Genomic DNA, 23,762 nt, shown 5'->3' on the forward strand with positions numbered 1-23,762 from the left:
CCTGAATTATTATTTATTTTAATATCTAAATATATTTCTTCATGAGAATTCTGAGAAATATAGTTAAATCAGTTACAGAAACATAATTTGAGCGTGACTAAACCCCTCTTTCTTTTATAGTAACTACTTTAATAGTGTCATTCATTTTTGACATAGTGTCACTAAACTAATTAATGTTTCAGTTGTTTTAGTTATTACAATTTTAAATCTTGCATTTATAGATTATCATTTTAGAAACACTCTGGGTTGTAGCACGTTACATGAAACGAGTTCCATCAGAGGAATTGGGTGAGATCTTAAACATACAAGCTCAAGTTTTGTATTGTATGATGCTACCAGAACATGTCAGTGCTATTGTTTTCCAATCTGTAAGAGTAGCCCATCTATTATACATTGTTTCAGGTTGTCTGCCTCCCTCTCTGGTATACATTGTATATTCATACACACCTGCACATAAATACATATCTATATGCAGGTCACTAAGAATTTGATAGTCAATGTTTTGAGAGGGAAGGTAAATTAAAGTTCTCATAACCAATTATTATTTGAGTTGTTTTCGGGATAAACTGCCCCAGTGGCAGGAAGGGTGAGCATTAGTACAATGCACTGGAGATTTTTAATGGAGTTTTGGTAACTTCAGTGTAACCCCACAGCAGCTCATGACTTTGATGCCATGGATTGTGTTTTATATGAAGACTAAACTTGGTTGGATTGTCTTAATCAAATAACCTAACTAGGAGGGCAGGTTCCAAGCAATAATTTATTACCTCACTGGACCCCATGTAAACACTTACTAAATAAGTGAGATTTAAATATGTTTTGTTTTCCAGGACCAACGGGTCAGTGCAAATGATATTGAGTATGGAAACATGTACTAAGGCTTGATAGTCATTTCCCTTTATTCTGAGGTTAACAACATTAGGACCTCATCCTGTAAGTTCTCTGCATGCAGAACTACTGCTGAAGGCAATAGGTTTTCTGCATGAAGGATGTTTATAGGGTTGTGCCAATTGATACTGTAAACAAACGTCATGAGAATTAAAATTTCACTGATCTCTATCACTGGGAAGGCAGTGCATGAAATAGCTATGGCCAAGTTGTATTCTATGAGTGTGTGCATGTGTACACACACACACAAACTAAAATAAATTGAAAGCCAGGAACACGAAAGTCTTCTATCCAATCTCATTGTATTGAAGACATTTTAAATCTCAGAAGAATATGTTGTTAATGCCGACAAGCCAATAGTTTTGGGTTCACAGTAATTGCATACTATTTATTTAAAAATCTTCCCCAGCAGTATGTGCCTGTTACCTAAAGCGATGGAGCAGGTCCCAGTCATATGTCTGTTTCTAAACCTGGGCCTACAGTACATGACATAGCACCCACTGTGGCCTCTGCTCTGTCACTTTGCAATGCGATTCTATGTAGTTTTACTTGAATAACATAAAATAACATATATAATGTTATTTATGTTATTTTCCACGTGAAGAACTCCTGTAAACCTTGCCGTTTTGAAACTCAGTGAGGCAGGCGTCTTAGACAAGCTGAAAAACAAATGGTGGTACGATAAAGGTGAATGTGGACCCAAGGACTCTGGAAGTAAGGTCAGTCGCTGCAGTTCGGGACCTACTGTTGTGTTCACAAAGCAGTAAAGGGAGTAATGAACAAAATGACATGGAAATAAAATAAATAGCTGTAAACGCTCGTTAAAGGATCTGGAACAAAAAAACGCTTCCCCCACCCTCACTCCAATAGGCATGTGCCCCCACTTTAATTTAAAGAAGCACTATTGCTCTTCCAGGTTTTCAGATGAGGTTGATGTAAAAAAGAAAATAATTGTTGCTTTCCTTTTGAAAGGTAAATCACATCCCATCTTCCTATATTTGTAAGGGTGATTGAAGAGTTTCAAGGTGGGTTATTTTTCCTCTGTGTGAGAAGAGCATCTCCATTAACTGCTGTGCAATTTATCCCTTTCTCCATTTGTCCTTATTTGGGAGATGGCCTAGCTGAGTTGTTTGCTTATATTCTGTGAAGGTGAACACTCAGGCATTCAACACAACAGCCTGGCCTCGTTGTATAGGAGAAGGGCTCCAAGGAACAGGGGTGGAGCTAATATGAATTCTGGGGTGAAAGGGCTTCAACTTTTAGTACTCTGCTTCCTAAAACTCCCAGTATATCATCTCTGGGTTTCAAATCCCAGGCGTCCCCTTACCTCACTGCAAGCCCAAAAATTAAAGAGTCTTAGGGAGTACATCCTCCCCTTCCACTTCCCCGGGAAGAAGGATTTCAGAAGCAGATATTCTTCTGCTCACTTGAAAGCCCTCTCAGTTAATCCCCGCCATGTATTCCCTTATCATTCTGGGTAAGGTGACCATATTTTCCCAAAGCGAAAATGGTACATGGCACGGGGCTGGCTTGAGGCATCCACCCCACCCGCACACGGAGCCAGCCTGAGGGTCCCCTGCCACCCGCCTGCCCGGGACTGGCCCGAGGCCCCCTCTACCCACTGCACATGGGGCCAGCCCAAGACCCCTGCTGCCAGCCCATGCGGGGCTGGCCTGGCCTGAGCCGCTCTCACGAGCCCTCCCTCCAGCACAGCGCTGGCATTGCCAATTGCCTCTCCTCCCCCCACACATTCTTCCATGCCCCGCTAGGGGTTGCACCCTACTTTTTTGGCAAAACTGGGCATTTCTTCAATTTGCTCATGGCAACTGATCATCAGTTGGCAAGAATAAATGGGACAAATGCCCAGTTTTGCCAAAAAAGTTAGGCCAGCTGGGACAGGGCTTAAAAAAGGGACTGTCCAGGCCAGAACGGGACATATGGTCACCCTAACTATGGGTATCTCAGCAGTTTTCTCCTGGCTCCTCTTTCTGCCTCCCAACCTTTGCCCAGAGCCTAAACAGGAATATGAGAGGCATCGACTGGTTGCTGCTTTGTAGCACCAAGAGTGACCCCTAAAGGTCAGAGGGAAAAATTAAAGTGAAAATGAGTTTGCCCCCTTGTTTCTTACTACATGGCAAGTGAAATCTGAGGAGGGGATTTAAACCAACCAAGAGCAATGCAGCCTCTACTAAGGCAGAAACGTAACTATCATTATCCCTGTGTGTGACAGCTGAGGAGGCTTTCACCTAGCACTTACTTTAGGCCACCATTTCCCCGCAATAAAATCTTCCTTCTTCTTGACCACAAGCATCATGACAACAACTCACCTGACAACAGAGAAGAATGGCCATTGCATCCAAGACCATGAGCCTACAGTAAACTAGCTAAGGGAAGAGAAATGATGCAGAACACACCTCTAGGGTACAAGCATATGCCAGCAGCCAGTCACAACCTGGGTTCATGTCTAGATCTCCCGTGCATCAACATTAGTGTTATCTTCTACTTGCTGGGGCATTAAGCCTACATCAAATAGTGCATCTTTAAATTAAACATTTCTACAAGTAGTGTTTAGTGTTCATGATGAATTAAACTTTTACACAGTTACAAGAGGTTAACCACTTTAGCTTATAAAACAGAATTTTATAAATATCTTAATGTAAGCAATATAGTACGTAAAAGTCCAATTTTGAATAAATCCCTAGTCTAGAGACTTGTGCTGAAAAATTATGCACATCATTTTCAAACCGTAAAATACCAGACTCATTAAGACTTTTGTCAAAAACAGACTGAAACGTACAATAGATATTTGCTATGTTAAACCCCCTAAGGGGAACATATAGAAAATAACACCTACTTAAGAATACTTCACTAAAAGGGAATAGTATTGTTTTCTAAATTATTAAAATACTTAGAACTAACTTCTAGTCATAAATTAATTGATCTTTAAATAATTCTATTAATAGAATTTTTTTATATAACAAAGCCTAATAGTCCATTACCACGATACCAAAAAGATATAAAATAAAGTAAAAGTAAATTAACAGCAGTGGCTGAGGTAGTATGGGATATATTTTATGTTAATGAAAATGTGTTTTTGCTTTAATTAAGAGAGACAGCTTAAGTGTCACATACTTTAAGTATGTATTTAATTAGCTGGAAGCCAGGCTGGCTGAGTCTTCATATTGATGCATATCAAAAGTGAACACTATGTGTTAATAAAATTATGCAGAGTCCCATCTGACGTAAATGGATTTTTGGATTAGAGAGTTTTTAAATGACCACCAAATAAATCTAGTTTCATATCACTGTTAAAATTTTCATTAAATGGAGGTAGATAGATCATTGTTTAAAGTTATAAGTAATGGTAATACCATTTCACAGCTGTTTGCGAGTGACTGATTACATCCTAAAGTAATGATTTCCATGTTTGCCAGGAAATAATGGCACTTAATATATATTTTATAAATTCAGATAGGCCGATTTTTGTGAAGAAGTGTGTAAATGACTGTCAGTTAATTTCAGTTAAACCTCTTTTATGTATGTTTTCAGTGTATGATGTATAGCTTTTGAGCTCCCGCTGTCTGACGTCAGTGGTTAACTCTACCGATTCTGTTTCCTCAGGACAAGACGAGTGCCTTGAGTCTCAGCAACGTTGCTGGAGTCTTCTACATTCTGGTTGGAGGCTTGGGCTTGGCCATGCTGGTGGCTTTGATAGAGTTCTGTTACAAGTCCAGGGCAGAGGCGAAGCGAATGAAGGTGGCAAAGAGTGCACAGACTTTTAATCCAACTTCCTCGCAGAATACCCAGAATTTAGCAACATATAGAGAAGGTTACAACGTATATGGAACCGAAAGTGTTAAAATTTAGGGGTAGGACTTAGGGCCCACTACAGTGAGTGGGTGATGCATCTTGTAATGCAGTGTCGTGACCTGTCTGTCCGGTGGTGGTAATGCTTGCTTCTCAACAGAGCTTTATATTTTGGAAAACTTCAGTGCAAAGTGGTTCCGTTTTTTTGGCTGCAGATGTACAGTATACTACTCTATGTTGCTAATAGACATCTGCATTGCAAAGACTTTTTTAATATGTAAAGAACATCTTCTCTTTTAAAAAAAACAGTTTGGTCTTACTGTATCAGTTGGGACATTACAGCTATTTGACATTTTAGATACTAAAGCAAAAATAGAGTCCTTCTGTAGAGGGAGCCGCAGCTTGTTTGGGTTATTTGGCTGGCCTATTTTTCTAAGGGCTTTTATTATTATTGAATTACTATTTATTAGCCCCGTTTGTAGCTTTTTATAGGGATTATAATCAAGTTTTGGGTTAGGCAGCACCTCAGTAAGCCATAGTCAAAGCTTTAGGGAGAGCAAGCACTGTGATATGATTCTAAATGTGATGAATCTTTTTTCTCTACCCTCCACCCCTCTCCCTTGATGAATAGAATTGGATGCTATTTCAGCATGGCATTTGTTTAGTAAATCCTTCCTTGGGCCAGCCCTTGTCCTACTGCAATAACTATAAATAATGCCAATATTGTTAATGGAGTTTAGAGATTCACATCGGTTTTCAGCAGACTAAGACCGACTACCCCTTTATCCTGCTGAGGAGCAATACCTTTTAGATGTAAATGTAGTGATTTCAGTGACTGACATGTTAATGGTATTTAGCCTATTATGATATAGCACGACGAAGTAGGTGTGCATGGGTGGTTTACTAATATAGTGAAAGAGCTGGTCTCTGCAGTGTGAACCTGGCTATCTAACTACTCCTGAGATCAGCACTAAATCCTTTTTAAATGGCATATAATAACAAATGGAACTTGTATATTATTAATATTAATATTATTATTATTATTAGTATATAGCATCCAAGGTATACTAAATGCTTTATAAATTAATATGCAGGTAGGATTGCTGCCTCCTAGTTGTTGCAGTCTAGAATTCTCAGTCCCATTCCATTAGCAAGCCAGAGTATTCCAATTTTGACAAAATGTTCTAAGCTAGATTCTTCTGGAATCATAGAACCGAGATGAGTATGGAACTTAAGTAAAGGGGTGTGAGAAGTAGATTTGGAACTGAAATTTTATTTTGCCACCTAGAAAGATTTCAAAGGAAAGAATTGTAGATAAAATTATTATTATTTTTATTTATTATTTATATAGCGCTGGAGCGCACGGCGCTGTACAATAGGTGAAGTGTGCCAAACAAATAACAGTTCCCTGTCCCGAGGAGCTTACAGTCTAAAGGCACAGCCGGTACAATACAGAACAATACAATACAGAACAAACACAGAATGAACACAGAATGGTGTATGGTCATTATAGCTGGAACGCTTCAAGGAATAGGTGGGTTCTCAGGGGTGTTTTCAAGAAGGTGAGGGAGGGGGCTTGGCATACATTGATTGGGAAGCTTTTCCAAGCATAACATTTGTCTGTAGATTTCTTAGTATTCCTATTTATTAGTCTATATACACGCAGATATTTCCTGGCTATATTTTAATCATAACAGGGGCCTAGTTTCCCAATGACACAAAAGTGATTTATGCACCTAACTCTCATTAGTGAGAATGTGAGTCATGCACATTAATCCATAAACACAGAAAGGAGATCAATCCCTTAACACAAATCTGAATGTTGATAACAATCTAGCCTAGACTTGACTGTCCAGGTTACTTCAATGTGGCAAAACCACTGTGCCCAACATTAACAGCTGCTGTTAGATCAGACGGCTAAGTAGTTGATGCCAAGGTGACCCCAACTGTTTAGGGTAATGTTCATTAACCCTATGACACCAGGAGTTAGGATTTCCAGATGCCAACATCAAACACTGTATGAGGCTCCATGCCAACTCCCAGAACCAAAGGTTTTAAAAAAATCATGTTGTGAATGTAATTAGACAAAATGCAGATGAAAAGCTTTTTAACCCCTGCAGTTCCTGAGTGGTTTGCCCAACACTGAGCATGTTCTCAAGCTATTGCAGGGAACAAGGGCATGCATGTCAAATAGGTAAGCAAAGACTGTATGATAATAATAATAATAATAATTAATAATAAAATATGCAATTGTTAGTTCTTTTTAAAATGGGAATAATGAACATTCATTTCAGGGAGTTATAGGTGAAGTTACACATCATTAAGTGTATTGTTGTTACTTAACACAACAGTACACCATGCGGGAGTAATCACATATTCCTGATCAAACTCACAAAGCAGGATGCACCCAAAATGTAGTCTTAAAAAATCCCAGTTCCCACCCAAATACTGACCTGGCCCACAGTCACTTAGCATGTGCAGTATGGCAGGATAATGTAATAGGCATTATGACTACTCCTCTGATAGAATTTATTTAAATCCTTGTTTTCCCTTTTTTCCCCCTAAACAAACAAAACCAGAATGAGAACTCATCAAATTTTTTTGAAAGAAATTTCTTCATAGTTGAAAATGTTCTTTTTTCAAAAATGAATAGGTCACCATTTTTTCCAAGTATTTAGATTTTTTAGAAATTTTTACAACATTTTTATCATTTTTTTATTGCAAGTGGTATTGAAACATTAGCATTTATTTTCTCATTTACTGAAAACCTGGGTTCCCATAAATTAATTTTGCTAACCTTTTTGATAATGATTTCAATAATGTTTAGCTGTTTAGACTATGTTAAATCCCCCCAAAATGAAAAACTTTTTCAACCCTCTGAAAAACACCCTCATAGTTTCAATATTTTTCAACTAGCTTATTCTGCTCAGGATATTTAATATAATACCTGCTTAAGAATTTTTATCAAGTTAATATTTATTTTAAACATTTCTCAAACAGAATATGTTTATACCTAGAAGACCATTGAGGCTAGTTGAGATCAATGAACTCTTTGGTAAAATATTATTATTCCATCCCCCAATTACACATTCCTAATGAGAATGTCTGTTAAGTGTTAGCAGCCTACAGCCTATGACTATGATTTCACACATTTCCCCGGCTCAGATTCTCTCCCAGAAAGAGCAGTGATACACATGCTCACTATTCATTTCAGAGCCTCATCTGTGCTCATTTAACCAAACGTAATTAGATCATATTAGGACTATGGTCTGCCAATATATTAAAAAACAAACCGTCCATGGAAGTTATATGAGGTAAATGCCTGCATGAAAACCCAGGGCATTTCTGTTTTTAAATCAATCTAAAATATCTAAATTGTGACTGTTCTAAAATATCTGAATTAAAACGGGGTGGGGAGAGATCTTACACCACCTTAACTGTGAGCCAGGGAGTCTGAATATCTAGGGCTAGATTGTGTCTCTGGGACACAGCCACTGGTAAGAGGCGATGTGTTGCTGTGCCTCTGCAGGGGCAGCACAAGGAGGGAACTGTGGTTTAGCGACCCACAATTCCCTTGCTCCTCCCCGGCGGCTCCCATGGGCATTAATTTTCTACTGGCCTATACCAGCACCAAACTGCCACCCTGGAGACACCAGCTATCTGCACTGGTGGGTACACAGGGGGTAGGGTGGAGTCAATGTTCCACCTTCCCCACCTCGAGCTATACAAGAGATCAGGCACACAGAGTCCCTTACCCCTCCGCACCTGGAGCCAAGGAAACCCGGTTGCCCTTGTAAGGGACTAATGGGGGTGGAGTAACTCTTTCTAGCCCTAACTTCCCTATATGGGCATAAAGTCATGTGAAGATCCAGCCCCTTAGAATTTACATTTTTATACGCTTTGGTGTTTATTGGCATCTTATGTACTTATCTGCATTTTGTACTACTAACTCCTGGATGCTGTGAGTATGACAATACAAATAGCTCCCTCATGTCAAGGGTTAATGACATCAGGGTGCTTGTCAGGGTGCAGGTGGAAGGGATGTATCTCAAGCTCCAAGTTGTTGCTCGCCAAATAGAAATTGAAGGGGTGGGGGTAGGAGGGAAGAAATATAATTTTCAACTCTTCCTTCCCATCATCTCTTCCTTAGTGGGCTGTCAACGTGTGAATGTCCTGAAGATCTGGATCCTGATTCAAGGGCCTCTCTTGCTTTCTCTCTCTCTCTCTCTCTGCCCAACCCCATACTTTTGGTTAATCTAATCACTTATTATGCAAGTGGCCAAATGCTACAGCAGGCATAGGCAACTTTTAGCAGCATCTTTATTGCATTGCTTTTGCACTTTACATTTTCAGTTTCATGTCCAAATTAGAAAATGGGGTGTGCAATTTGCCTTTAATATTTTTGGAAAGGAAATAACCATATTGCCCAGATACTACTAGTAGTCAGGGCTGTGTAAGAACCTGAATGGAATAAAATATCCACCCCATATTAAAGGTCCGATGCTCCAAGATGCTGAATGTTGTCGACTTCCATTTAAGTCAATGGGAGTAGGGCACTCAGCATCTCACAGGAGACACAACACCTTGTAGGGTCAACACCTTAAAGAGAGACTTTCAGACACACAGTCTCTGGATTTAACTGCCGTCTTCTTACTTACTGTTCATGGTTTTTATATTTTTTTCTTACTACTTTTGCTACAATAATTATCTGGGCTTTTTCCCTCACAGCCCAACTTCTCCTCCTAATTGATTCTGCAGTCAAGCCATGATGTTGAATTTGTGACAACATAATCAAGATAGGATTAGCCCTTCACTCTACCTGTGTTTTTAACTATGATATGATTCAGAAACTGCACTAGTTTCCTTGCTCAATGGTCTCCTCATGGTGATGAACAAATGTCACCTACCATACTGATTTTATTAGCTATTCCAGCTGTTTCCCATGAGGAGTTGTTAATCCATCTTTGGGATGGGAAAGGAAACTTTTTTTCAGAAACTTTGTTCTTCCATTCCATCTGGGAAATTGCTCATCATCCCCAAGGGTTCTCTGGCCTAGGAATCCACTAGGTTCTATTTTGTCATCCTTCCTGTTCAAAGTGTATGTGAAGGGCTAGAAAAAACAGTGAGATGGTTTGGGCCACAAAATCATTGATACATGTAAAATATGAAGGTGGCCCTTGTGTCTTTTTTCTTTATCCCTGGATTGTTCAGTCTCTCTGCTTCCCTGCTGCATGACCATGGTAGGGTCCTGGATTGGAAAACTGGCTGAAGTTCAATCCAAACAAGATGGTGGTTGTTCTGGTGGATAGGGAGATGTTTCTGGAAGACTTGTCAAGAATTATGCCAGCTCACTCTTTTGAGAAATGTGTACTCTGTTTGTCAAAGAGATTTGAAATCTAGGGCTTATTTTGGACCTCACCAGCTCCAAAAATTCCAGATATCATCAGTGGAACATGATGAAGAAAAAAAAGTGGGTTTTTTTTCTTGCAATTGGCCTAGAGAATGTTTGATTTTAGACTTGACCTGCCCATTTCTCCATGTCTGTGTCACTTCCAGAGTGGACTACTGTAATGTACTCTACTTGGGACCACCTAGAAGCTTCCACTAGTGCAGAATATACAGCCCATTAATTTATAATTAATGAGCTAAATTATACCACCTTACTTTATACTAGTTCTCTGCAAGCTGCAAGCTTCCTATTTGCTTCTTGGTGCAATTCAAGTTGTTGATACTACATAAAGTAGGATGACCAGATGTCCCATTTTTAAAGGGACAGTCCTGTTTTTGGGGACTTTTTCTCATATAGGCGCCTATTACCCCCCACCCCGTCCAGTTTTTTCACAGTTGCTATGTGGTCACCCTATCATAAAGCTATGTATGATTTGGGGTCCCGTTGGGGTACCTGAGAGACCATTTCTCTCTGTATATACTACAGCTGTCATAGACCAAGGTGTTTTTGTTAACTATCCCTGGATCTGAATGCTGTGGGACTGGAGCCACTGTTCTTTCAGAGGCGGGTCTTGGACACTGTAACTGACTGTCCTAAAAATGGCTTCACCACAGCCCAGATTTTTGGTCTTTAGGAAATGCTATAAAGCTCTTCTGTTTGCTGAGGTCTGTTCCTGAGTTAGGTAGTCTACAGGGGTGTTACATTACCTAGGTTTGTTAGGGTAATTGATTGGGGATGGTGCTTTTAATTCTATGCTCATTATGGTGGCACTGTAGTGGTTGTACAACTGGAGATTGTTCTTTGACAATCTTTCTCTCTCTCCCTCTCATGTACATATATATATATATAATAACGTCACAAACACAGGCTCAGGACTTCACTGCTGGCTCAGGCAGAAGGAGAAGCTGGGCTAGGTGGGACAAAGCTCATAACAGCAATAATAGCAAATAAAATGCAGGAAAATACCACAGTTCCCTTCCTTTTTGTAAAATTCTGTTTTAGCCATTTTTCCAATGTGAGTATCCCCCTTCTGTTCCTCTAATTTTCCAGTATGTCTCTGATTTTATCTTTGTCCCCACACTTCATGGGTCACTTGTCTGTGTTATAGATAGAGCTGGTCAAAAATTAGAATTTCCATCTCTGGAACAATTCTAATATTTCAGAATTTGTTTAGAACTGTTGTAGTTTGGGTGCCTCCTGCCCAGGGCCAGCCTTAGGGTTGGCCCACCCGGGTGACTGCCCAGGGGTGCCGTGCAGCAGCACAGAGGTGTGCGCTGCCAGCGTAGTGTCAGAAACTGCTCCCGGCTGGCAGGGGAGCACTGGTGGGGGAGTGCCCAGATTGCTCCCTGCTTCCTCCGAGCGGAGAAACGCGGCGGGCAGGGGGAAGCAGTGACACCCAGATACTGCTCCCAACCCAACATTCCTCCACACCCCCATAGTGGGCTGTGAGGGGAGGAGTGAGGTGCAACACCGAGCACTCTGTGCATCCATGTAACTTTCCCTACCTGGGCTGGGCTGTGAGGCGAGTTTCAGGAGCTGCTGCCTGCCCCTTACACAGCCCAGGTCGGGAAAGTGACTTGGATGCAGGGAGCCCTAATGCCAGTCCTTGCTCCCCCCTTGTACCCTCTTAGGGCTGCGTGGAGAAACAGCGGTTCAAGGGGAGGGGCGAGCAGCAATGCCAGCTGCTCCGTGCATCCAGGTCAGTTTCCCTTTATGTGAGCACAGGAGGGGGGTACAGGGATTAGGAGTGAAGGGGGCACAGTGCAGGGCTTGGGGCGAATGGTGGGTGGGGAGCCTGGGGAGCCCATGGGGGCCAGGAGTAATGGGGGGACAAAATACAAGTTCACCTAGGGTGCCATTTTCCCTAAGGCCAGCCCTGCTCCTGCCTTCGTTCTCCTCTCAGGGTTGACTACATCTGCCATTATGCACCAAGGTCATGGGAATCTCATGGTGCACCAGGCTGGTTCAACTCAAGGGGAGACCATTGTATATCATGGGAAGTGTAATTCAGCCAGGGCTCCTAACCAATAGAAGAGAACAGGGGCATGAGGCATCCAACTACAATTCCTATGAGGCACCCAGGCAGCTCAGCTGGGAACAAATTAATGTCAGACTGACCTGATTAATTTCAACAAACCAAAATGTTTCAGTTTGGGTCAACCTGATCCCACACACAATATTTTGTTCTGACTTTCCCGGAGGACATTTTTTAAAAATGTTGGCAAAATTGAAATTTTCCAGTGGAAAATGTTGCTTTTCTGGAAATAGCAATTTCAGTCAGACAAAGTCAATGGAAAATTCCTGATCAGCTCTGCTTATAGCCAAGTGTTTAGCAAATGAGATTTATGGAGAGCTCTCTGTGATTTGAAAATAGTAAATATTTTTTTTTTTTACAAATAGAAGCCACACATTTCTTTAGGTTTGAACGTGGATTAAATTTGCAAAATGAGAGTTTCCAGGTTTATAAAGTAATTTATAAGCAATTTTTATTTATAATTTTTAGTTGTTTATTGCTAATCAGAGTGTAGGGCCTAATCCTGCAAACACATATGCACATAAATAATTTTAGTCATGTGAAAAAGTGCCTGCCAAGCCCCGGCTATAAAGACTAGTATGTCTCGGATTGCTGCAGAATATCAGTGTAGTGTGAAGCACTTTAGATTAAGGTAGCCCTTATACTAATCAGTTGAGCAAACTGGGATTTTATACTTTGTCCATAGAATTTGCCTTTCACAAAATTTTAACAGCAGAATCTCTCGTCTGATTTTTATTTTTATTTTCTTTCCCCAGTGTAGTTAAATGCACTTTTATATATATATATATAGAAAACATGAAAAAAAATGCAGATGTCTAAAACTTGATATTTTGGTGTTTGTTGTGTTCCAGCTTATTGAGGAACAGAAATATTGTAACACTTTCTTCTCTTTTCCTTTTTCCTGCATCCTAGCTGACCTTTTCTGAAGCCATAAGAAACAAAGCCAGATTATCCATCACAGGGAGTGTAGGAGAAAACGGTCGAGTATTAACTCCCGACTGCCCGAAGGCCGTGCACACTGGAACTGCAATTAGACAAAGTTCAGGATTGGCTGTAATTGCATCGGATCTACCATAAAAACCAAAAAAAAAATTGAGTGCCTTATTTAAACTGTGTTGGTGACTGATGGGAACACAGCACAGACTGTAACGACATGGGAGTGTCATTGATGAACTAATAATTGGGCTGAGAATTGGAAAGTACGTCCAAATGCGCCAGATATCATCAGCAACAAAGTGTGCATGAGCTCAGCTCGGAAACCCAAACTCAGATTTTATATCAGGAAAATTCATAATTTAGTTTTGTTGGGGGGAGGTGGGCTGGGCTGGGTATATTAACAGCAACAAATTTCACTTGAGTGGACTTAAAACTAATAAGACTTGCCAATTAGCGCATCAAACTGTGAAGAACATGCTCAGAAAGGACAACATTTTGGTCTTTATCTTGACAAAGTGGGGAAAATAGCTATAGAAGTCAATGAACATGATAACCTGTGTCTCCAGAACATCAATATATACAATGGAAGAATATCCAGCTGTGGAAACGAATCACTAAACTGTGATAAGAAAATAATAAATATGTAAATCCTGTGAAAAAATAAAGAAATTATTTACATTTTCTTTGAAAAAAGAGGAATATTGAAACATGCTTGCTTTTTAACTGATGTAAATTCGGTAGAGGACAACACAATTCTTTTTTCTAACCATCTTAGGGAACAATTCATTGCAATAATTGATATAAAATGCCATCACTGTAACAAAATTCAGAGACTTTTTTTTATAAAAGTTGTTGGTCGTCCTCTTGTTCGCTGTTACCTTCATTCTGTTACATCATTCCGTGTTCCACAGATTTGCATCTGTCTAACTACAAGAAAAACAAAAAAATTGTTTAGAGTACATCATCAGTCTGCAGTGTAGAATCAAAAGAGACTACGGGTCACTCATGTTACAAATATTATTTATAATCTTGTTCTGTGTAAAAAACTGTGGTTTTTTGTACCCACCAAAAAGAATAAAACAACAAACGTTCTTATAATATTGACAGAGCTTGAGTTGTTTTCTGATCATTAGGGATGCCATCTGAAACAGCATAAAGAATGACTACATTGTGGTTGATTTCTGCTGTGAAACTCAGGACCATATGAGATACATATGGTTCTTATTACTTGCATATTTGTGAAGGGCTTTGAGATCCTTGGATGGAAGGCACCATAAAAGTGCTAAAATATTATTAATTATTATTGTTATTAATTATTATTATTACTGCTCATTAGAGCTTTCATTTCTGCTATGCTAGTGGAGTGTTTCAGTGCCAGGATTGTTGTCTGGTTAATAAATACATATGAGATGCTGGGGGTAAAAAAGATGGTGGGAGCAATCTGCTACAGTAGTTGGTCAAAAGTGTTAGAATTGAAACCCTGGCTCCTGTCCTGTAGATTGGAACCCTAAACAATTTTTATTGAAAATCCTAAATTGGATGTTCTTCAAACAATAGAAGATAAAATTACCCTCTCTGTCAATAAAACTCCATTGAAAGCCCAGCAGGCAGCAATGCAATGAAAGCAAACTACTGGCCTGCCCATGAGACCAGATTCTTCTTTCCTAGTGGTGAAAGGAGCTGATCCAATGCTGATTAAATCCAGTGGAAGGGATCCCAATGACTGCACTGGGCATTGGATCAGTCCCTAAATCAAAAGCAATTTCACTCAGATCAGTGAAGCAACAGTACACCAGAGTACAATCTGTGCAAGTTACATTGTCATCGGGTCCCCAAAGGCATAGCTGCTAATGTCTGTTTTTGGTTTTTTTACTGACACCTAGTGTCTGACATACAGTTATCCAAGCAATGGTGGATTTAGAGTTAGTCAGGCCCTATGCACAGCTTCATTTTCATCCCCCGCCCCCTGTCGGGACCCAGCCAAGAAAAAGAACATTTTTTCTCTCCCCCCCACCCCATTTTTCATTCTTTTTTTCTTCATCCGCCTCCTATAAGTAATGGGAAGTAAATGAAAATAAAGTGAGGTACCTTGATTGGGGCAGGTGGTTGCAGTGCAGGAGGGGGTTTTGGGTGCAGGCTCTGGGCTGGGGCAGGGGGTTAGGGTGCAGGACGGGGGCAGGGGAGCTGTGCTTATCTTGGGTGGTGCGGCTCCCAAAGCACCCAGCACACACACACACCCCCTCCAGCAGGGGTTCGCCACGCTCCGCTGTGCCCCCGCAGATCCCATTGGCTGCAGTTCCCAGCCAATGGGAGCTGCGAAGTCGGCGCTTGGGGCAGGGGCAGTGCACGGCAACACACACACACACACCACACACACATTCCCACCCTAGGGGCCGCAGGGACATGCTGGCCACTTCCGGGAGTAGCATGTGGCCACTGGCCACGGCATGCAGTCAGCCTGCCTGCCTGAGCCCTGCTGCGCTGCCGGCTGGGACTCGGGGTCAGGTTGTCAGATATTTGTCCTGCATTTTGGGGGGCCCCCATGTCATTGGGGGCCCCATGCCACCGCACAGTTTGTTTCATGGTAAATCCGCTCCTGTATCCAAGAATTTAGGTACAAAATATTAGTGCACACTTTTGAAGCTTTTGGCTCCACTTCTCAGTTTGTCCACCTTTAAGATGGAGATAATACCTCCCAAGGGTCTAAGATTAAACTCAATAAGTTTATGGAGGAGATGGTATGATGGGATAACATGATTTTGGTAATTAATTGATCTTTAACTATTCATTGTAAATAGGTGCAATGGCCTGTTATGGGATGTTAGATGGGGTGGGATCTGAGTTACTACAGAAAATTCTTTCCTGGGTATCTAGCTGGTGAATCTTGCCCATATGCTCAGGGTTTAGCTGATCGCCATATTTGGGGTCAGGAAGGAATTTTCCTCCAGGGCAGATTGGAAGAGGCCCTGGAGGTTTTTCGCCTTTCTCTGTAGCGTGGGGCATGGGTCACTTGGTGGAGGATTCTCCGCTCCTTGAAGTCTTTAAACCACGATTTGAGGACTTCAATAGCTCAGACATAGGTGAGAGGTTTTTCGCAGGAGTGGGTGGGTGAGATTCTGTGGCCTGCGTTGTGCAGGAGGTCAGACTAGATGATCATAATGGTCCCTTCTGACCTTAGTATCTATGAATCTAAGTAATGAGTTTAAAGCCTGTTGAGAGCCTGGGGAAAAGGCACCATAAAAATGTCAAATATTGTTGTGTTTGTACTTACTATTTTATTTTTTGTGGAGCTGAACTGAGAAAACAAGAACTTTCAGTATTTTAAAAGAGCCTTCCTTGCCCTTTGAACAGACAGGAGATGATGGGACCAAAGAGTGTTGTTCTGAGAGACTGAATGTGAAAGATGCTGTTTATTTCATTCACAAGATCACATGTTTGTTTACATATTTGCTCTAACCATGCCTGGTCCAGAATTGAATATCACTTCATATACTGTCCTCTAGTTTTCCCCCTCACTGTTATTCTGGAGTCACTTAATAAAGTCTAAGCCCTTGCAACTATGTTGTCCCACTCCTTATTCCACTCAGGTGTACTACCCAGACTTCAGAATAGGGTTAAGACCATTTGTAAGATGCAATTAAGGCCAAAATGGCATATTTGTACAAAAATTACATATCATAAAATTACACATCATCAACGATCTACAACCTATCCTGAAGGACGATCCCTCACTCTCACAGACCTTGGGAGACAGGCTAGTCTTCGCTTACAGACAACCCCCCCAAACCTGAAGCAAATACTCACCAGCAACTACACACCACACAACAAAAACACCAACCAAACCCCGGTGCCAACTCTGTCCACATATCTATTCAAAGGACACCATCATAGGACCTAACCACATCAGCCACACCATCAGGGGCTCGTTCACCTGCACATCTACCAATGTGATATATGCCATCATGTGCCAGCAGTAGTGCCCCTCTGGCATGTACATTGGCCAAACTGGACAGTCTCTACACAAAAGAATAAATGGACACAAATCTGACTTCAGGAATCATAACATTCAAAAAAACCAGTAGGAGAACACTTCAATCTCTCTGGTCACTCAGTAACAGACCTAAAAGTGGCAATTCTTCAACAAAAAAACTTCAAAAACAGAGTCCAACATGAAGCTGCAGAATTGGAATTAATTTGCAAACTGGATACCATCAGATTAGGCCTGAATAAAGACTGGGAATGGTTGGGTCATTACAAAACCTAAAACTAATTTCCCCAATATGAATTTCTCCCTACTGTTACTCACACCATCTTGTCAACTATCTGTAATGGGCCACTCTCATTACCACTTCAAAAGTTGTTTTTTCCTCCCTTGGTATCTTGATATCTTGGTATCTGTTAATTAATTTAATCTCGTTAGACTGACCTAACACTTGGTAAAACATCTTCCATCCTTTCATGTATTTATACCTGCTCCTTTATTTTCTACTCCATGCATCTGATGAAATGGGTTCTAGTCCATGAAAGCTTGTGCCCAAATAAATGTGTTAGTCTCTAAGGTGCCACAAGGACTCCTCGTTATATCTGAAAGGGAAGCCTAGAACCACAATAACAATTATTTTAAATGACAGTTATATTTAAAAGGCACAATATCTAGTCAATACCCTAGAATGTAAAAAAAGCTAATTCTGTTACTAATAAATTTACATTTGAAATTGTATCCAAAATGGATAAACTCAGAAATGTTCATTGTTTTGCAATATCATCATTTGAGTGTTTTTTCCAACCCTAAAGAAGACCAGAAAGCTAAAGACACTCAGCCAGACAGTCAGCAGATCCCAGATTACACTCAGCACATCTGAGGAGAGTCAGGGGGAAAGGTGGCTCAATGCCACTAACTGATCTCCCAGTCCTTGGCTGGCTGGGGCTGTTTCTACCTCTGGCTGCCCTTTGAATTGTGCTTAGCTGAGTCTGAGGAGCTGGGCCGTTAATTTTTTTTTTAATTTGCTTTTACTAGAGCATGGTTGCAGTCTGAAAAGTGAAATTGTAAAAATGGCATTGGGGGTTTGTGATTTCTGCCTCTCAATGATTTCAATATAAATGTGTTCCGTGTGCAACCATTGCTGAGCACAGCTTCCCAGGGTTTGTGTATATGATTTCATGTTTTCATAGAATTTAATGCCAAAAGGATCCACTAGATCATCTAGTCTGACCTCCTGTATAACACATGCCATAAAATTTCACCTTGCTACTCTGTATTGAGCCTAATACCTTATAGTTGACTAAAGCATAGCTTCCAGAAAGGCACGCAGTCTTGGTTTGAAGACTTCAAGAGATGGAGAAACCACCACTTCTCTTGGTAGTTTGTTCCACTGGCTAATCACCCTCACTGTTAGAAATATAGGCCTTATTTCTAATTTGAATTTGTCTGTCTTTAACTTGCAGCCATTGGTTCCTGTTATGCCTTTCTCTACTCTTGAGGAGTCATGGTAACTAACACAAGACAAGCCATGTTTAACATTATGTCAACTGGCCAACTAATAAGAGTATTTAAGGTAAAATGGCTCCCATCTCCACACACACCTTATTATCACGCACCTTCCTGTTTATTCTTATTCCTGCTATACCTCATTCTGTCCCCTTGGCGTAGTGCGTTCATTTTACACACCCAGTGAATGTCATATCAGATCAAATCACAGTAGGTGTAGTTAAAAAGATTTTGTTTACCTTTTTACTGGTAGGTTAGTTACTACTGGTTCTAATATTTCCCAGTTAGTAAGTATAGGGAATATCTGCTCAAACCAGAAATATCTTACCAACTAGTAAAAAGGCAAAAGAAAATATTTTCACTTCATCTACTGTACACTACTTTACCACATTTACCCACTTTCCAAGCCACTTCTACCTGACATGTACCTTACACCTCCATTTAAAACACTGTTCAATTTGGCCCCCCAAGTCTGCAGTTCCATACTGGCCAGTATTGTTCAACACTAAGATTAGCATTCTGCCCTTATATATGAACACAAAATTCCCATTTGCTTCAGTTGAGCTGTATGAATGAGGAGTAGGATTTGGCCCTAAGTACTGAACACAGTCTTACATAAAGGGGCCCAAAATGTTAGGCTACATCTCCACTTGGAGCTGGGGGGGGGGGTGATTCCCAGCTCAAGTAGGCATACTCACACTCGCTCTGATCAAGCAAGTGTGCTAAAACTAGTAGGATACCCATGGTGACGTGGGCAATGGCAAGTGGCGGCATGGGCTAGCTGCCCTGTGTATGAACCTGCCTGGACCATGCGGACACATACTCAGGGCGGCTAGCCTGCGCTGCTGCTCACCGCTGCCCAGGGTACTGTAGCTACACTACTATTTTTAGTGTGCTAGTTTGATCAAAGCTAGCATGAGTATGTCTGCTCAAGCTGCAAATCACACACCCAGCTCCAGCTATAGCTGTAGCCTAAGGATATGTCTATGCTACAGCCAGGGAGTGTAGACATACCCGAGCTAGCTTTATCTCACTAGGTTGGGCCCTGGAGCAGTAAAGCCAAGGCAGGGCTCCCTTTAGCACCGGCTATTCCCACAAATAATTACACAGGGTTTTGGGTTGCACAGCCTGCTCTGAAGCTCACGCTGCCGTGGATTCACGGCGCCAGTACTCAAACTGACTAGACTAACGTTAGCTTGGATACAATTACTCCCTGTGATTGCAGAATAGACATACTGGATTCAGTAATCCTGAGGGCTGCTCTGTATTATCCAATGGCTATGTCAGGGCAGTAACATTCAGTGGCGCCCATTCAAAGGCTACTCAATCCAATGGCACAGGATTAGTTCATTCCATGGTAGTGTTGATTGGCAAGAAATGCAGCATTCTCCCCATTCCCCCACACTACGTTGTACTGTGGAAAGGAAAAAAATTTCAAAGACTCTGTGTAAGGTTAACTGCAGAGGAAGCATTCACCTTGCCAAAGGCCTTTCAGAAAATATTAGTAGCTGGACAATAAAAAGAAAACTAGGAAAAAAGAGTGGGTGCTTCATGTGTGGATACCTAAACCATATAGACAGGAGAGAATTTATCAGCATGTGGTGCATCATCAAAACAATCTCAGCCCATCAACCGGTCTCTCTCACATTACGTTAGCTTGTTAATATGGCTAAGGATAGGTTTGAAGGAAAAAACATTACCCCATTGGGAAGGCTTCTCTGTCCACTTTTAGATATCTGCCCAGAATAATAAATAATGAAAAAGAGTAGACTATTAAGTATTGCTCATGAGAGAGCAGAAGATATGAATTCTGACATGCTATAAAATATATTAACTCCTTTTTCTTGGCTCAGCCGTACCTGCTGTCATGTGGGTTGATCTCTTTTTAGTATCAAATGGTGTCTTGTAAAGTTGGTTGTTTCCAGTAGTACGAGTCACAGATTGCAAAGTTGGTAAATGCTGTCTGTCTCTTTAATGCCATAAGTCCACCACTCCTTGTTTCCAAACAATATTACATGTAAAAAGGCTCAGAAGTAGCCTGAGATTATTCATAGTGTCTCCCAGTGACAGAACATTAATCTGGGGAATGTTAGGTGTGGTTAGATGTTCAGCTACGTGTGTGTGTTCTCCCTGTGTGCTGTCCCAGCTCTGCGCAGACAGTTGGCACAGCAGACCTCGCGCAAACCACCCAATGACCACAAGATCCGTTAAGGTATGAAGGCACCCAGCCAGGTTTATTGTCGACAAAGCATGGTACTAGTATCCCACAGACTCTACCAGACCACTAGTACATGTATGCCCATAACAATGGACCAGCTCAGTGAATAGCGGGACTTTCTGTTCCTCCCTAGGCTAGACAAAGACACTCCCTCTAAGATACATCTTTATGTCCCAGTACATACAATTACGTACTGCCCCTCTGGCATAGTTAGTTACTGCCCCCCTGATGTGGCTAGTAATCACCCATCACCTTGTACATGTTGGTTTGATCAAAACATCTTTATTATGTACTGTCATTCTGACCTTATCTTTTAGAAGGGTCAGTGTGTTCCTGTTATCTTTGGGGAATGTTTTTGTATCATCTTTAATATCGGGGTATTCTGGTACCACTTGATTTTGGGATGTGTTTGCGTGAGTACTCTGTGCCTAGCACTTCTTAGGAATGTGTATTTCTACCATATCAGCACTGTTCTTGCCTGATTCTGTGAGCAGAACCTGCCTCTAGCTCACAGCCTGATTTTGCTTTATATCAGCAAAGTTTTGACCGCTACTTTAGCCCAGGCCTCAGGCCTCATACCAGGCCTCTGATACAAGGGCTTATGTCTCAGGCTGTCTTCCTACTACAATAGGGGAAAAAAAACCTTTCCAGAGGGTAGGTTTTACTGGAGCTTCCATTTGAGCAAATATGAGAAAACAGGAGGAATACTGCTGTCCTTGGGTACTCAATTTGATATAAGCAATGTGGGTACAACAGGAACAAATCTGTATGTTTGAAATACCAGAACTACAAGACCCTGAGAGGTTTAAAATACAACTTTTTAAAACTACCTGTAAAATAAATCTTTGAGGATCAATAGCTGGGCTGATTAGCAATTTACCCATAATAAAAACGTCTGAAATGGCACAACTGAAAAAAACCCAAACACCTAGTAGTCTGGGTACAAAGAAATCCAGGATAAAGCTTTAGGTGAAATGGAAATATTTCATCCAAAAAAGCAAAACTCTGGACATTGCTCATTTTAATACCAAACTAAAGAGATAAACAGAGAACTTTATATCTTGATTCTGAATAAGTGCTGCAAGGATCTACAACCAGAAGAGTAGAAGTTGTCAATATATATATACACATACATACATACTTAAATAGGACAAGTCACCTTATACATAGTTACCGCTACTACACCAAAGGTCAACTGACGAATCATGGGGCAAGAGTAATCAAACTGATTGGGTCAGCAAGGGAAAGGGATCAAGCAATAAAGTCGTCACTAGACACTTCAAGATCTCAAAACAATCCAGAGAGAAGGCCAGATATAAGCTACATGTCACATGTAAAGTGGTGAGCTAAGAAGTACAAGTGATGAGGCACTATAACCTGTTCCAATCTGGCATTTAGTGGGTATATAAAGTTACACCCATATGGCTTTCTCTGAGTTCCGGTAGAACTGAGTTCTTGGAAGGAGTTACACCGGCTGATAACAGCACGGAATTTGTTCCCAAAATAATGTGTTGTGGATGATGTGGTGTGAATTACATTATAGAATGAGCTTCTTTTATCTTTCACCCTCCTATTAGTTGCTTTTCCTGCTGTGCACACGTCCCTCCCATCATCTTGGGGTAGGTCACACTCAGATTGCACACCCACTGTATGCCAAATCAGTACACGTGAAATGAACTTGCTAGGTTTTTTTGAACAACTTACACCTGATGTGTGACTTACACAACCATTTGTCATTGCTGAATTTTGCTCAGAGACTGCTATGGGAGTTGTACCAGCTTACTCAAAACTGAATTTGCCTGAATGCAGCTCAGAGCAGAGGCCAGGGAGGAATTTCCCCCGAGGTATAGTTTATACATCTGGTTACAGTCATTGTATATGTGTGCAGTGGGGAAGGTGGGGGATGTTCAACTCCCTCTAATTATCTAGCATAGGCTTCTGCAGAGACAGCATGTCAGATCTGAAGAACAAATGTTCTCTGATCTAGGTTGGAAAATCCAATGTTGGTATACAATCCCAGGATGCAGGCAGACATGTCAGAGAGCGACTGATGCAAAGCATTATGACAGTGGTTTGCAACCTTTTTTCGTTTGCAGACCCCTTTGGAAATTCAACCTATGGTCCCAGGTCCCCTATCATAGAAGTCTTAGACTGAAAACTGATTGAACAGAATTCAACTATAAATGTTGCATGTGCTTGGCACAGCATTTAACACAGCGTGAGAAAAGGTGCTAAACTGTGGGCTTTTATGGAAATGACAACAGGTTTTGACATTTCAGGTAGGTGGGGGTATTCACATACTTTTGATTGATCAGAAAAACAAAATGCCTATTCTGGGATCTGAAGCTCTATTTTCATAGTCACCTTTTGCAGACCCCTTAGACATAGTCTGCAGACCCCAAAGGGTGCGCAGACCATAGGTTAAAAACCACTACATTATGAGAATCCTTCAAAGCAGACCCGACAGCTGTGGCAGAAGGGAGCTTCTACTGATCTCTAATGGCAGATCCTAGCTAGACAGCCAATTCCAAATGAAGAAAGAGAGAGAACTCTCCAGCACAATAGCTGCAAGGATGGAGGGAGAAACAGATTAACTGACTTTATTTTAAAACAACCAAACACAAATTTAAAGTTTTAAATTGAATGGGGTTATGTTGCAAATATTTTATGGGTGAAGAGTCAACAGAGTCATAATTAGAAATTTAGGATCCCATTCTGTTCTCAGTTACATCAGTGTAAAGAACCCTGAATAGCGCCCCGATTGCACAGGGATTGTACAGACTGTAAGGCAGGGAGTACTCAGAATAGTGGTAATGGTTAGTAGTCCACCTCACAAACCCATCGCTGAAAATGACACTAACTGGTACCCTTGTTCCAGCAGAGTATTGGTGCCGAAGATTTGAATAAGCATGGAAATTGCACCACCTTTGGAGAGCAATGG

At 41.1% G+C, this 23,762-nt stretch overlaps 1 protein-coding gene across 10 annotated transcripts in view; it reads left to right on the forward strand.

Annotated features, from left to right (window-relative positions):
- The window catches only part of GRIA4 (glutamate ionotropic receptor AMPA type subunit 4), a 278,227-nt gene extending 263,876 nt beyond the window's left edge, over positions 1-14,351 (forward strand). For 2 of the 10 annotated variants that reach the window (XM_074957244.1, XM_074957235.1), the window contains 2 exons: positions 4,510-4,644; positions 13,092-14,349. In XM_074957244.1, coding sequence (XP_074813345.1) covers positions 4,510-4,644; positions 13,092-13,256 — 300 coding nt within the window. In that variant the 3' untranslated portion in view covers positions 13,257-14,349. Of the gene's footprint in view, positions 1-1,492; positions 1,608-4,509; positions 4,758-6,046; positions 6,230-13,091 lie in introns of those variants that run through there. The other 8 variants (XM_074957262.1, XM_074957310.1, XM_074957236.1 and 5 more) reach the window with 8 other exon arrangements.
- The last annotated feature ends 9,411 nt before the right edge of the window (positions 14,352-23,762 follow it).

The sequence above is a fragment of the Natator depressus genome, chromosome 1, assembly GCF_965152275.1.
Source record: "Natator depressus isolate rNatDep1 chromosome 1, rNatDep2.hap1, whole genome shotgun sequence".
Classification (NCBI taxonomy): Eukaryota; Metazoa; Chordata; order Testudines; family Cheloniidae; genus Natator; species Natator depressus.